The sequence below is a fragment of the Pogoniulus pusillus genome, chromosome 15, assembly GCF_015220805.1.
Source record: "Pogoniulus pusillus isolate bPogPus1 chromosome 15, bPogPus1.pri, whole genome shotgun sequence".
Taxonomy (NCBI): Eukaryota; Metazoa; Chordata; class Aves; order Piciformes; family Lybiidae; genus Pogoniulus; species Pogoniulus pusillus.
This window is the reverse complement of record NC_087278.1, coordinates 21,742,607-21,755,947: the sequence shown is the minus strand read 5'-3', so window position 1 is coordinate 21,755,947 and position 13,341 is coordinate 21,742,607. Positions and strand designations below refer to the sequence as shown.

Below are 13,341 nucleotides of genomic sequence, written 5' to 3'. Positions count from 1 at the left end.
CCTGCAGGTTAACCCCTATATCCTGGCCAAATTCTCTGTGTGCCAGTGGTTTCACTGGAGTGCCAGAACAGCTTGCTAATACCACCCCAAACCCAGCATTCTTTCTAGCTAGCATGAAATGGCATGAATGGGAAAATCCATTCAGAGTGGGTGAGTCACCTCTGTGCATTTAGGGCCAGCTACAAAAATCCAGCTAGCTCTCTCAGATTCTGGAAGGGTAAAGGAGGAGAGAGATGAAGAAAGCATTGCCTGTTTGGGCATAACTTGATCCCAGTGTGCCTGGAGACTGACAGTGATGTTTGCTGCATCAGCATCCTGTTTAAACAGAGAAAGGAAGGGAAGCCTGAAGCTGGGAGCTGACTAACTGGGTACATCAACTCCTTTCCTGCCTGAGCAGTGGCTCCAGTGGTTATGAAATGCATGGATGTGTATGCTGCTGAAAATAATTGACATGCAAGAGCTGCAGAATGTCTCTGAGCTGGGGAGTGTTCAAGGCTTAAACATTCATCTGTCAGCACTCTGGATCACATGCAACATGTGTAGCTTTTGCTAGGTGAAGCAAACCCCTGGGTTTCGGATAGTGTAGCCAGCCACAAGCTCAGCGACAGGGAATTCACCATGCTGCTGGGTCACCACAAAGGTGGTGAGAAGGAACTCTTCTGAATAACCACAGAACATTCATAGAATCATAGAATCAGGCAGGTTGGAAGAGACCTCCAGGATCATCCAGTCCAACCTAGCACCCAGCCCTATCCAATCAACCAGACCATGGCACTAAGTGCCTCATCCAGGCTTCTCCTGAACACCTCCAGGGACAGTGACTCCACCACCTCCCTGGGCAGCCCATTCCACTGCCAATCACTTTCTCTGCCAACAACTTCCTCCTAACATCCAGCCTGAACCTGCTCTGGCACAACTTGAGACTGTGTCCCCTTGTTCTGCTGCTGCTTGCCTGGCAGAAGAGACTAACTCCACCTGGCTACAGCCTCCCTTCAGGTAGTTGTAGACTGAAATAAGGTCTGCCCTGAGCCTCCTCTCCTGCGGGCTGCACACCCTTTGTCTTATGTTCAAGGTCAGTTTGGAGGCTTGGCCAGGGCAGTTAGGAAGCAGATGGATTAGTTAGGCAGCAAGTTAGAGAGGGAGAAGTGCAGCCCAAAGCCAGAGAGCAAACTCCCTTGTCTGTGTTTGTGTTCTTGTTGTTATACCTCTCAGCAAGCCTAGGAGTGCAGCAGCCATCACCATTGTTTCCTTTTCATAGAATCATAGAATCAACCAGGTTGGAAGAGACCTCCAAGATCATCCAGTCCAACCTAGCACCCAGCCCTAACCAATCAACTAGACCATGGCACTAAGTGCCTCATCCAGGCTTTTCTTGAAGACCCCCAGGGACGGTGCCTCCACCACCTCCCTGGGCAGCCCATTCCAATGCCAATCACTCTCTCTGTGAAGAACTTCTTCCTAATATCCAGCCTATACCTACCCTGGCACAACTTGAGACTGTGTCCCCTTGTTCTATTGCTGGTTACCTGGGAGAAGAGGCCACCCCCCACCTGGCTACAATGCCCCTTCAGGTAGTTGTAGACAGTAATAAGATCACCCCTGAGCATCCTCTTCTCCAGGCTGAACAGCCCCAGCTCCCTCAGCCTCTCCTCATAGGATTTGTGCTCCAGGCCCCTCACCAGCTTTGTTGCCCTTCTTTGGACATGTTCCAGCACCTCAACATCTTTCTTGAATTGAGGGGCCTAGAACTGGACACAGCCTAGCATTTAATTCCTCTCACCACAATATCCCAGCTAGGCTCAAACTAGCACACAGAGTCTGCCCTATGTGGAAGATGAGGTTGGAAGTTGGAGATAGTTAGAAAGCAGAAGGATTAGTTACAGAGAAGAAGCCCAGGCACCCACTGTGACAGACACACATCCACCAGCTTACTTATATTTGTGTTCTTGTGTTTATACATCTCAGCAAGCCTATGAGTGAAGCTCTGGCCAGGCTGATTTAGGGTAGGGTGCCCATGCCCATGGCAGGGGGGTTGGAACTAGCTGATCCTTGTGGTCCCTTCCAACCCTTACTGATTCTATGAAGCAGCCATCACCATTGTTTCCTTTTCACAGCCTAGCATCTAATTTTTCTCATTAAAATATTCCAATTAGCCTCAAACCAGCACATATTTCTAACGAGTTAAGCCACTACCTTTGAGGATCTTTCATCCCATGTAATCCTTGTAGTAGTTTTAGGCTGTTGTAGGTCCATCTGCAGGGACAAAGCTTTGGCAGCAGGCAGCTTGCACTTTTACCTTCTGCTTCTAGCAGGTAGATAGAAGTAGTCACCGTTCTTGGATGCAAAATCTTGAAGAGTAGAGCACTGAAAAAGTTCTGAAAGAGAAGTTGGGAGTTTGGGCTTAACTTAAAATTGAGCAGGCTGAGTGGGTTGCGTGGTGGAGTACTTTGTGTATGTTTGCCAGCAGCAGCAGAGGCAGCCTGAGCAGAGGGCAGCTTTGCCTAGGACCTGAAGCAGCACTTGAGGTCTAAGTTTCATATAATCATAATCATAGAATCAAGCAGGTTGGAAGAGACCTCCAGGATCATCCAGTCCAGCCTAGCACCCAGCCCTATCCAGTCAAGCAGACCATGGCACCAAGTGCCTCATCCAGGCTTTTCTTGAACACCTCCAGGGATGGTGATTCCACCACCTCCCTGGGCAGCCCATTCCAATGCCAAGCACTCTCCCTGCCAACAACTTCCTCCTAACATCCAACCTAGACCTCCCCTGGCACAGCTTGAGACTGTGTCCCCTTGTTCTATTGCTGCTTGCCTGGCAGAAGAGCCCAACCCCACCTGGCTACAGCCTCCCTTCAGGGAGTTGTAGGCAGCAATGAGCTTTATGCATATTTAGAAGCATGAAGGATGCATCAGCAGAGTGGCTCACAGGTCTGTCTCTCCACAAAGGCTACTACACTCAGATCTCCACCCTGGCAGACGTCCAGGAGAACGTCATGGAGTACCTGCACGTGCTCAGCCGCCCCATGGTCATCAACCACGACCACGACATCATTTGGACCGAAGCCTACATGGACAGTGCGGTAAGGACCTACGGCACAAGTGTTCAGTCAACTAGCAGTAGGGCAAAGGTCTTAGGCTCTCAGCTAGAAGGTTAGGCATATAGAGTCATGGAGTCATAGAATGGTTTAGGTTGGAAGGGGCCTCAGAGATCATCTGCTTCCAACCCCCTGCCATAGGCAGAGACACCTCCCACTAGAACAGGTTGCTGAAGCCCTCATCCAACCTGGCCTTGAACACCTCCAGGGAGGAAGCAGCCACAACCTCCCTGGGCAACCTGTGCCAGTGTTTCACTACCCTCACTGTAAAGAACTTCTTCCTAACATCCAGCTTAAATCTTCTCTCTGCCAGTTTAAACTTGTTACCTCTCGTCCTGCCATTACTTGGAAACTTGTCTCAGCTTTCCATCTCAATATCTTTTGTGCATCAGAATCTAAACAAGCTTCTGAAATTGATGTCAAACCAGGACGTTGGCTGGTTGATAGAAATTACTGGTCTCTGGCTCTGCTGAGACAGAAAGCACACTCCTGCAGTTGAGACCTGTATGCAGACTGAATCTGCAGGGGCCCAGGAATAATCACACAGGCACAGCATGACTTAGCAGTGCTTCTGTGAAAGCAGGTTACCTTCCCAAGCATTAGTCACAGGAATGATTATTTACATCTCAGGATATGGGTCACAGAGATGTATTCCCTCTAGCTCAGTAGCTAGGCACATGCTGCTTCCCACTCAAAGTTCCACATCTCCATTTGGGAAGCAGGCTGAGTCTTTCATTCCGTGAGCTAACAAGTCCTAACATCACTGCAGAGGTCCTAGGCTCAGCTTTGTGGGTAAGGGTCACATTGCAAACAACCAGACAGTCAGCACTGCCAACACCCCTTGCTCTGGCTCAGCTCTGCCCTACATTAAGACATTTGGCCCACAAACAGATGTTGTTACCATGGCCCAGGAGCAGATGCTGTTACCATGGCCCACAAGCAGATGCTGTTACCATGGCCCAGGAGCAGATGCTGTTACCATGGCCCAGGAGCAGATGCTGTTACCATGGCCCAGGAGCAGATGCTGTTACCATGGCCCAGGAGCAGATGCTGTTACCATGGCCCAGGAGCAGATGCTGTTACCGTGGCCCAGGAGCAGATGCTGTTACCGTGGCCCAGGAGCAGATGCTGTTACCATGGCCCAGGAGCAGATGCTGTTACCGTGGCCCAGGAGCAGGTGCTGTTACCATGGCCCAGGAGCAGATGCTGTTACCGTGGCCCAGGAGCAGATGCTGTTACCGTGGCCCAGGAGCAGGTGCTGTTACCATGGCCCACAAGCAGATGCTGTTACCATGGCCCAGGAGCAGATGCTGTTACCATGGCCCAGGAGCAGATGCTGTTACCGTGGCCCAGGAGCAGATGCTGTTACCGTGGCCCACGAGCAGATGCTGTTACCATGGCCCACGAGCAGGTGCTGTTACCATGGCCCACAAGCAGATGCTGTTACCGTGGCCCACGAGCAGATGCTGTTACCATGGCCCACGAGCAGGTGCTGTTACCATGGCCCAGGAGCAGATGCTGTTACCATGGCCCACAAGCAGATGCTGTTACCGTGGCCCACAAGCAGGTGCTGTTACCGTGGCCCAGGAGCAGATGCTGTTACCATGGCCCAGGAGCAGATGCTGTTACCATGGCCCAGGAGCAGATGCTGTTACCGTGGCCCAGGAGCAGATGCTGTTACCATGGCCCAGGAGCAGATGCTATTACCATGGCCCAGGAGCAGATGCTGTTACCATGGCCCAGGAGCAGATGCTATTACCATGGCCCAGGAGCAGGTGCTGTTACCGTGGCCCAGGAGCAGATGCTATTACCATGGCCCAGGAGCAGATGCTGTTACCATGGCCCAGGAGCAGATGCTGTTACCGTGGCCCACGAGCAGGTGCTGTTACCATGGCCCAGGAGCAGATGCTGTTACCATGGCCCAGGAGCAGATGCTGTTACCATGGCCCAGGAGCAGATGCTGTTACCATGGCCCAGGAGCAGATGCTATTACCATGGCCCAGGAGCAGATGCTGTTACCATGGCCCAGGAGCAGATGCTGTTACCGTGGCCCACGAGCAGGTGCTGTTACCATGGCCCAGGAGCAGATGCTGTTACCATGGCCCAGGAGCAGATGCTGTTACCATGGCCCAGGAGCAGATGCTGTTACCATGGCCCAGGAGCAGATGCTATTACCATGGCCCAGGAGCAGGTGCTGTTACCGTGGCCCAGGAGCAGATGCTGTTACCATGGCCCAGGAGCAGGTGCTGTTACCGTGGCCCAGGAGCAGATGCTGTTACCATGGCCCAGGAGCAGATGCTGTTACCATGGCCCAGGAGCAGATGCTGTTGCCATGGCCCACGAGCAGATGCTGTTACCATGGCCCAGGAGCAGATGCTGTTACCGTGGCCCACGAGCAGATGCTGTTACCATGGCCCAGGAGCAGGTGCTGTTACCATGGCCCAGGGGCAGGTGCTGTTACCGTGGCCCAGGAGCAGATGCTGTTACCGTGGCCCACGAGCAGATGCTGTTACCATGGCCCAGGAGCAGATGCTGTTACCGTGGCCCACGAGCAGGTGCTGTTACCATGGCCAGGAGCAGATGCTGTTACCATGGCCCAGGAGCAGATGCTATTACCATGGCCCAGGGGCAGGTGCTGTTACCGTGGCCCAGGAGCAGATGCTGTTACCGTGGCCCACGAGCAGATGCTGTTACCATGGCCCAGGAGCAGATGCTGTTACCGTGGCCCACGAGCAGGTGCTGTTACCATGGCCAGGAGCAGATGCTGTTGCCATGGCCCACGAGCAGATGCTGTTACCATGGCCCAGGAGCAGATGCTGTTACCGTGGCCCACGAGCAGGTGCTGTTACCATGGCCAGGAGCAGATGCTGTTGCCATGGCCCACGAGCAGGTGCTGTTATCATGAACCACAAGCAGGTGCTGTTATCATGAACCACAAGCAGGTGCTGTTGTCATGGCCCAGGCAGCTTTGGAATTCAGAGAAAGTGAGGGAAAGGACAAAGAATTAGAAGCAGACCACCACTGAAGAAAACTCGCCCTGCACTTCCCCAGACAGAGGACATTTCTCCATCTCCATGTCCATCCCTTTTCACATCACAAAGCAAGAAAGATACAGATCTTATGTTGGGGCTCTCTGCTTTCAGGAAGATAAAGGCTTCTCTTTCTACACTGGACTCTTCACCCCCAGAGAAGTGTCTGTATAACAATGACAGCAGAAACAACCCCAGAGTCTCAGGGCTGTTTGTTACTATCTGAGAGGGAAAATCTTCTAGAAACATTGGGAATGTTTCTATACACAATCCCACTGTGAGATTAAAGTTATTTGCTCTAGTTTGACCAGCAGCAGCTTGAAAGTGTCCAGAGAAGAACCTGAAGTTTTAATTGTTAAGAACCCCAGTGAGAAATCTAATCTGAGCACTTTGGAGTAAAAGTAAGGCTGTTAACTAGAGTTTTGTGGCAGGACACATGGCAGTTCAGCTCACTGGCTGCTAGCTCAAGCTTTGCAGCAGGACACATGGCAGTTGAGCTCACTGCTAGCTCAAGCTTTGCAGCAGGACACATGGCAGTTCAGCTCACTGCTAGCTCAAGCTTTGCAGCAGGACACATGGCAGTTCAGCTCACTGGCTGCTAGCTCAAGCTTTGCAGCAGGACACATGGCAGTTCAGCTCACTGCTAGCTCAGGCTTTGCAGCAGGACACATGGCAGTTCAGCTCACTGCTAGCTCAAGCTTTGCAGCAGGACACATGGCAGTTCAGCTCACTGCTAGCTCAAGCTTTGCAGCAGGACACATGGCAGTTCAGCTCACTGCTAGCTCAAGCTTTGCAGCAGGACACATGGCAGTTCAGCTCACTGCTAGCTCAAGCTTTGCAGCAGGACACATGGCAGTTCAGCTCACTGGCTGCTAGCTCAAGCTTTGCAGCAGGACACATGGCAGTTCAGCTCACTGGCTGCTAGCTCAGGCTTTGCAGCAGGACACATGGTAGTTCAGCTCACTGCTAGCTCAAGCTTTGCAGCAGGACACATGGCAGTTCAGCTCACTGCTAGCTCAAGCTTTGTAGCAGGACACATGGCAGTTCAGCTCACTGCTAGCTCAAGCTTTGCAGCAGGACACATGGCAGTTCAGCTCACTGCTACCTCAAGCTTTGCAGCAGGACACATGGCAGTTCAGCTCACTGCTAGCTCAAGCTTTGCAGCAGGACACATGGCAGTTCAGCTCACTGGCTGCTAGCTCAGGCTTTGCAGCAGGACACATGGCAGTTCAGCTCACTGCTAGCTCAGGCTTTGCAGCAGGACACATGGCAGTTCAGCTCACTGCTAGCTCAAGCTTTGCAGCAGGACACATGGCAGTTCAGCTCACTGGCTGCTAGCTCAAGCTTTGCAGCAGGACACATGGCAGTTCAGCTCACTGCTAGCTCAGGCTTTGCAGCAGGACACATGGCAGTTCAGCTCACTGCTAGCTCAAGCTTTGCAGCAGGACACATGGCAGTTCAGCTCACTGCTAGCTCAAGCTTTGCAGCAGGGCACATGGCAGTTCAGCTCACTGCTAGCTCAGGCTTTGCAGCAGGACACATGGCAGTTCAGCTCACTGCTAGCTCAAGCTTTGCAGCAGGACACATGGCAGTTCAGCTCACTGCTAGCTCAAGCTTTGCAGCAGGACACATGGCAGTTCAGCTCACTGTTAGCTCAAGCTTTGCAGCAGGACACATGGCAGTTCAGCTCACTGCTAGCTCAAGCTTTGCAGCAGGACACATGGCAGTTCAGCTCACTGGCTGCTAGCTCAGGCTTTGCAGCAGGACACATGGCAGTTCAGCTCACTGCTAGCTCAAGCTTTGTAGCAGGACACATGGCAGTTCAGCTCACTGCTAGCTCAAGCTTTGTAGCAGGACACATGGCAGTTCAGCTCACTGGCTGCTAGCTCAGGCTTTGCAGCAGGACACATGGCAGTTCAGCTCACTGCTAGCTCAAGCTTTGCAGCAGGACACATGGCAGTTCAGTTCACTGGCTGCTAGCTCAGGCTTTGCAGCAGGACACATGGCAGTTGAGCTCACATGTGGCAGTGCTCAGTGCTGTGCTCAGAGTCAAACCATGCAAAGCCCAGGCAATGCCTTGGAGGCAGCTAGGCTTGCACCGTCGTGGTGCACAGATGTTCTGCTCAGGAGCCCCCTGCATGGAGGCACTGCTCCCCACCTCTGTGCCGTGGCTGACCGTTGAGGCTGCAGCTGTGCCACTCTAGCTCTGTGAGGGTGACATGGGGATGTCTTCTACTGCAGGAGCTGTGCCAGGTGCGAGCCTCAGACATGCTACCTCCCTGTGCTAAAGAAAACCTCCAGGGCTGCTGCTAGCTACACAGCGAGATCCTCTGTTAGCAGCTGTGCCACCCCAGCACTGCTGTGTGCACTCACACTGCCTAGGGCAGCCACAGGGATTTGTCTGCTGCACTTTTTTTGTTGCCTCTTAGCTCGGCCTGCTGTTCTCTTCCTCCACCCCAACCTCTCCCCTTGATTCATTCCTCCATTCATGTATTCATTCACCTGTTCATCCGTGTTTCTCACCAGCTGCCACAGTCTGAGGAGGTAATGGCACCCTGGTGTTTCGTGAGCACGCTGTGCCTCTTGTGCTGCTTGGTGTGTCAGTGCCAGTGCTCACAGCCACAGCTGGCCAGTACATCTGGAAGGGAGTGGGGGGAGACACACAGGGGGCTGCACTGCAAGCTGCAGCACTGAAGAAGCCTTTTTACACTGGCAAGAAGATGAAAGGAAACGCTGGATGTACTGGAGAGCTGTGCTGTGTTCTTGGTTCAGAGTAGGTAGGGGTGGCTGTGTTGTGCTATAGCTTAGTTCACTAGATCTCTTTTTGAGTGCTGGAGAAGTTTACTTGTTGTGTGTAGAGGCAAGTGTGAATGGAAAGTTCCCACAAAGAATCATCCAGAGAAGTAACTCAAGATACCAGGATCAAATCTCCATCAAACAACTGTACAGCTTATTGGCTGGCTCCTTTATGGCTCATAGCATGTGTAGTTAACAGAGACAAGAGGCCATTGTTTTGCCTTGCTACTCAGTCAAATAAGAGATACAAGGGGGATGATACTGGCATCAAAGCACGTTGGAGAGACTCCTTTACATGTATCTTGCCTGTCTTAGCTCCCTTCACGTGTGTTTTTAGAGCATCTGCATTCTGCAGCAGTGGCACCATCTGTTACCTCAGGATGGGTGCATGTCTTGTATGCCCTGTAGGGATAGCTCATCGTGTTTCATGTTTGGATCAGCATTTTGTCTGTTCTTCTTAAGCTTTGTGGCTTGAGTAACAAGTACACATAAGCAGGCTCTCTGCATTTGTGCCCTTTAAGTATTTGCTTGTGTTTGTGTTGCCTTTCTCTGCTCTGTGCTCCTTGTGTTGGTTGATTTCAGTCCTGTTGCTGAAGCACTCATGCCTGCACTCCCAAAGCCTGGTGTGTTTGTGTTGCCTTTCTCTGCTCTGTGCTCCTTGGTGGATTTCAGTCCTGTTGCTGAAGCACTCATGCCTGCACTCCCAAAGCCTGGTGTGTTTGTGTTGCCTTTCTCTGCTCTGTGCTCCTTGTGTTGGTGGATTTCAGTCCTGTTGCTGCAGCACTCATGCCTGCACTCCCAAAGCCTGGTGTGTTTGTGTTGCCTTAGTCTGTTCTCTGCTCCTTGTGTTGGTGGATTTCAGTCCTGTTGCTGAAGCACTTATGCCTGCACTCCCAAAGCCTGGTGTGTTTGTGTTGCCTTTCTCTGCTCTGTGCTCCTTGTGTTGGTGGATTTCAGTCCTGTTGCTGAAGCACTCATGCCTGCACTCCCAAAGCCTGGTGTGTTTGTGTTGCCTTTCTCTGCTCTGTGCTCCTTGTGTTGGTGGATTTCAGTCCTGTTGCTGAAGCACTCATGCCTGCACTCCCAAAGCATGATGTGTTTGTGCTCCTTGTGTTGGTGGATTTCAGTCCTGTTGCTGCAGCACTCATGTCTGCACTCCCAAAGCCTGGTGTGTTTGTGTTGCCTTTCTCTGCTCTGTGCTCCTTGTGTTGGTGGATTTCAGTCCTGTTGCTGAAGCACTCATGCCTGCACTCCCAAAGCATGATGTGTTTGTGTTGCCTTTCTCTGCTCTGTGCTCCTTGTGTTGGTGGATTTCAGTCCTGTTGCTGAAGCACTCATGCCTGCACTCCCAAAGCCTGGTGTGTTTGTGTTGCCTTTCTCTGCTCTGTGCTCCTTGTGTTGGTGGATTTCAGTCCTGTTGCTGCAGCACTCATGTCTGCACTCCCAAAGCCTGGTGTGTTTGTGTTGCCTTTCTCTGCTCTGTGCTCCTTGTGTTGGTGCATTTCAGTCCTGTTGCTGAAGCACTCATGCCTGCACTCCCAAAGCATGATGTGTTTGTGTTGCCTTTCTCTGCTCTCTGCTCCTTGTGTTGGTGCATTTCAGTCCTGTTGCTGCAGCACTCATGCCTGCACTCCCAAAGCATGGTGTGTTTGTGTTGCCTTTCTCTGTTCTGTGCTCCTTGTGTTGGTGGATTTCAGTCCTGTTGCTGAAGCACTCATGTCTGCACTCCCAAAGCCTGGTGTGTTTGTGTTGCCTTTCTCTGCTCTGTGCTCCTTGTGTTGGTGGATTTCAGTCCTGTTGCTGAAGCACTCATGCCTGCACTCCCAATGGGCAAGTATAAATCGTCTCACCACTTCTACAGGCTCCTGTCTCTTTGTTAAAACAGCTCTTTGATTTCTCCTGCTTCAACACATGGCTTTCATCCAATCCTCATCACCCCACACCAGCAAGCATCCCTCCCACGATCCTCTTGGATACAGAGAACTGGAAAGTGCTGCCCTCTTTTTTTTAGGGGGTTGTGGGAGGCAAGGGGGTGGTTAACTGTAACCAACATCTGGGGCTCTTGGGAATTCCAGTGCCTTTCCTTGGGGTTGCCTGTGGTATTGCTCTTGCTAACCCATGGCTCGTTGTTCTGTGGCAGCTCTTTGCATCTCAGGCTCAAAGTCTGTTGCTGATGACAACAGTGGCTATGCCAGTCTTCAGCAAGAAGAACGAGACGGTAAGTGCCCTGCCGGCTTCCCTCCCCTCCCAGCCAGCAGAGGGGAAAGGATGCAGTGGACCTTTGTGGGGTTTTAAAGCCCTTGGAAGAAGAGCTGGCTGTTCAGGGCGTGCAGCAGACCTCTGGCAGGATGGGTGGCCAATAATTTCTCTGATAAAATGATAGTTTGTGGTCTCTTCCCAGCACTATTTTGTCAGAATAGCTGGGGACTAGGACACTTCTCCCTGCTTTATCCCTTCTGTTTTCAAACTGAGCCTCATTCACTGACCCATAAAGTTTCAGGCTGGAAGGGGTCATTATCTTGCCTACCCTGTGCCTTTTATTGCAGCCCTTTATGTTCCACAGAAATGGTCCTCCAGGAGCCAAATAACCTCTGCTTGGCAAAAGTGTCAGTGAAGAAAGACTTCCAGCCCTGAGCTTGCCACTCTGGTTTCTCACTCTTCATTAAGAGCTGGTGTCTAAATTCCTCCTTCAGTTTGTTTGGCCTCACTTTCCTGTCATAATGGCTTTGTCTGATGGATTAAAAAGCCTCTACCCTTTGGTATCTTCTCCTGGGAAGCATCTTCTGCCTTTCAATAAAGTCAAACCTGCCTATATTTTGATGAGACAAAAAGGTTGTTTTTCACCAGGGCATTTCCTCTGGGTTTTGCCACCCTTTCAACACTCTTTTCCATACCCTTTCTGATTTCTCAGCATCCATTTAAAATGCTGGAGAGTAGTTTATCACTGCTGCACAAAGCATGGACTCTTCATCCAAGTCCTGCAACCAGCTGTGTGCCTTCTCCACCTGATGCTGGCCTTAATCTCTAATCATCTCTACCAGTGCTGCAGTGGGAGCCTGTGTGCTGTTTTCCACCATAGCCTCCAGTTAATGCTCCCACATTCAACAATCAATTCCTCCTTTCGTGGGGACTTCCTGCACCCCTTTTTCCTAGATTAACAGTTTTCTACTTGACATTTAGTTTAGTTGGCCCAGGTTATCAGGTGATCTAAGCTGTCCTGCGTGATTGCCTCACCCTCAGTGTTGTTTGAACAGACTGAATGCCAGGTTTTGCCCTCAAAATTGGTTGTAATGATTGCATAGAATCATAGAATCAACCAGGTTGGAAGAGACCTCCAAGATCATCCAGTCCAACCTAGCACCCAGCCCTATCCAGTCAACCAGACCATGGCACTAAGTGCCTCATCCAGGCTTGTCTTCAACACCTCCAGGGATGGTGCCTCCACCACCTCCCTGGGCAGCCCATTCCAATGGGAAATCACTCTCTCTGTGAAGAACTTCCTCCATATAACTTCTGAGTCGTGGTTAGAAATGCTGACTGGTACCAGAGAGAAATGCTGCTCTCCATAAACACTGTGGCAGCTCCTTGAGACTTCCTGAGCTGTGTTAGTTGGGTTTGAATGAAGACAAGCTTTGAGAGAACACATGAGGAATTAGAAAGAAGGCAAGAATGTGTATTTAGGAAGAGAGCTACCAAAGTTTTGCTTCTGAAAATGGCTTCTCCTTTGTTTTTCAGAGATCTCATGGCATTCTCCTGGGTGTGGTGGGCTCTGATGTGCCACTGAGGGAGCTGTTAAAACTTGCTCCAAGGTATAAGGTAAGGCTGAAATGAATGAGTCCTTCCACAGGCACAGCTGGAAAATCATTCCTCTGCCTGTAGGAAGAATGATCAGTGTAAAGCCAGAGGTGCTGGACGGGGTTTCTGTACAGCACATGGGAAATCATTCACTGCTGGGAGCTCTCAGGCTGCTTCAGAAAGGGCTGGTGATGATCCAGTAGATAGCAAACAGGTCGCGGAACCTTTGCATCTTGATGGTCATCTACATAGATCCCTCAGAGATGGCACAGATCTGGCAGCCTCTCTCAGTTGAATTAAGGTTTTCTGTTCTGTTCCCAGCAGACAAAAGCTGTGGTGCCAGCTGGCAGGAAACAGCCTGGTCCCACTGTCAATGTCCTCAGCAGAAAAGCTGAGGGCTGAATGGACTAGAGAGAGCCAACTTTTCTCTCGTGCCTAGAAGTTCCTTTCTCCAGGTCAGCATGATGATTTCTTGGCAGGACAGTGTATAAGGTGGCTCTCACTCACTAGGTAGAGTATTTGCTCCCCAGAGCTGTTAGTCCAACAGTTTCCCACTGGCTTTCTCTTCCATGTATCTAAAAAAAAAACCCCATGTTCATCCATAGGAAACCTCCAGAGTTGCAC

At 51.2% G+C, this 13,341-nt stretch overlaps 1 protein-coding gene across 1 annotated transcript in view; it reads left to right on the top strand.

Annotated features, from left to right (window-relative positions):
- Positions 1–13,341, top strand: part of CACNA2D4 (calcium voltage-gated channel auxiliary subunit alpha2delta 4) — a 176,359-nt gene that overhangs the window by 50,391 nt on the left and 112,627 nt on the right. The window contains exons 13-15 of the mRNA XM_064156008.1: positions 2,949–3,082; positions 11,063–11,140; positions 12,658–12,738. Coding sequence (XP_064012078.1) covers positions 2,949–3,082; positions 11,063–11,140; positions 12,658–12,738 — 293 coding nt within the window. The remainder of the gene's footprint in view (positions 1–2,948; positions 3,083–11,062; positions 11,141–12,657; positions 12,739–13,341) is intronic.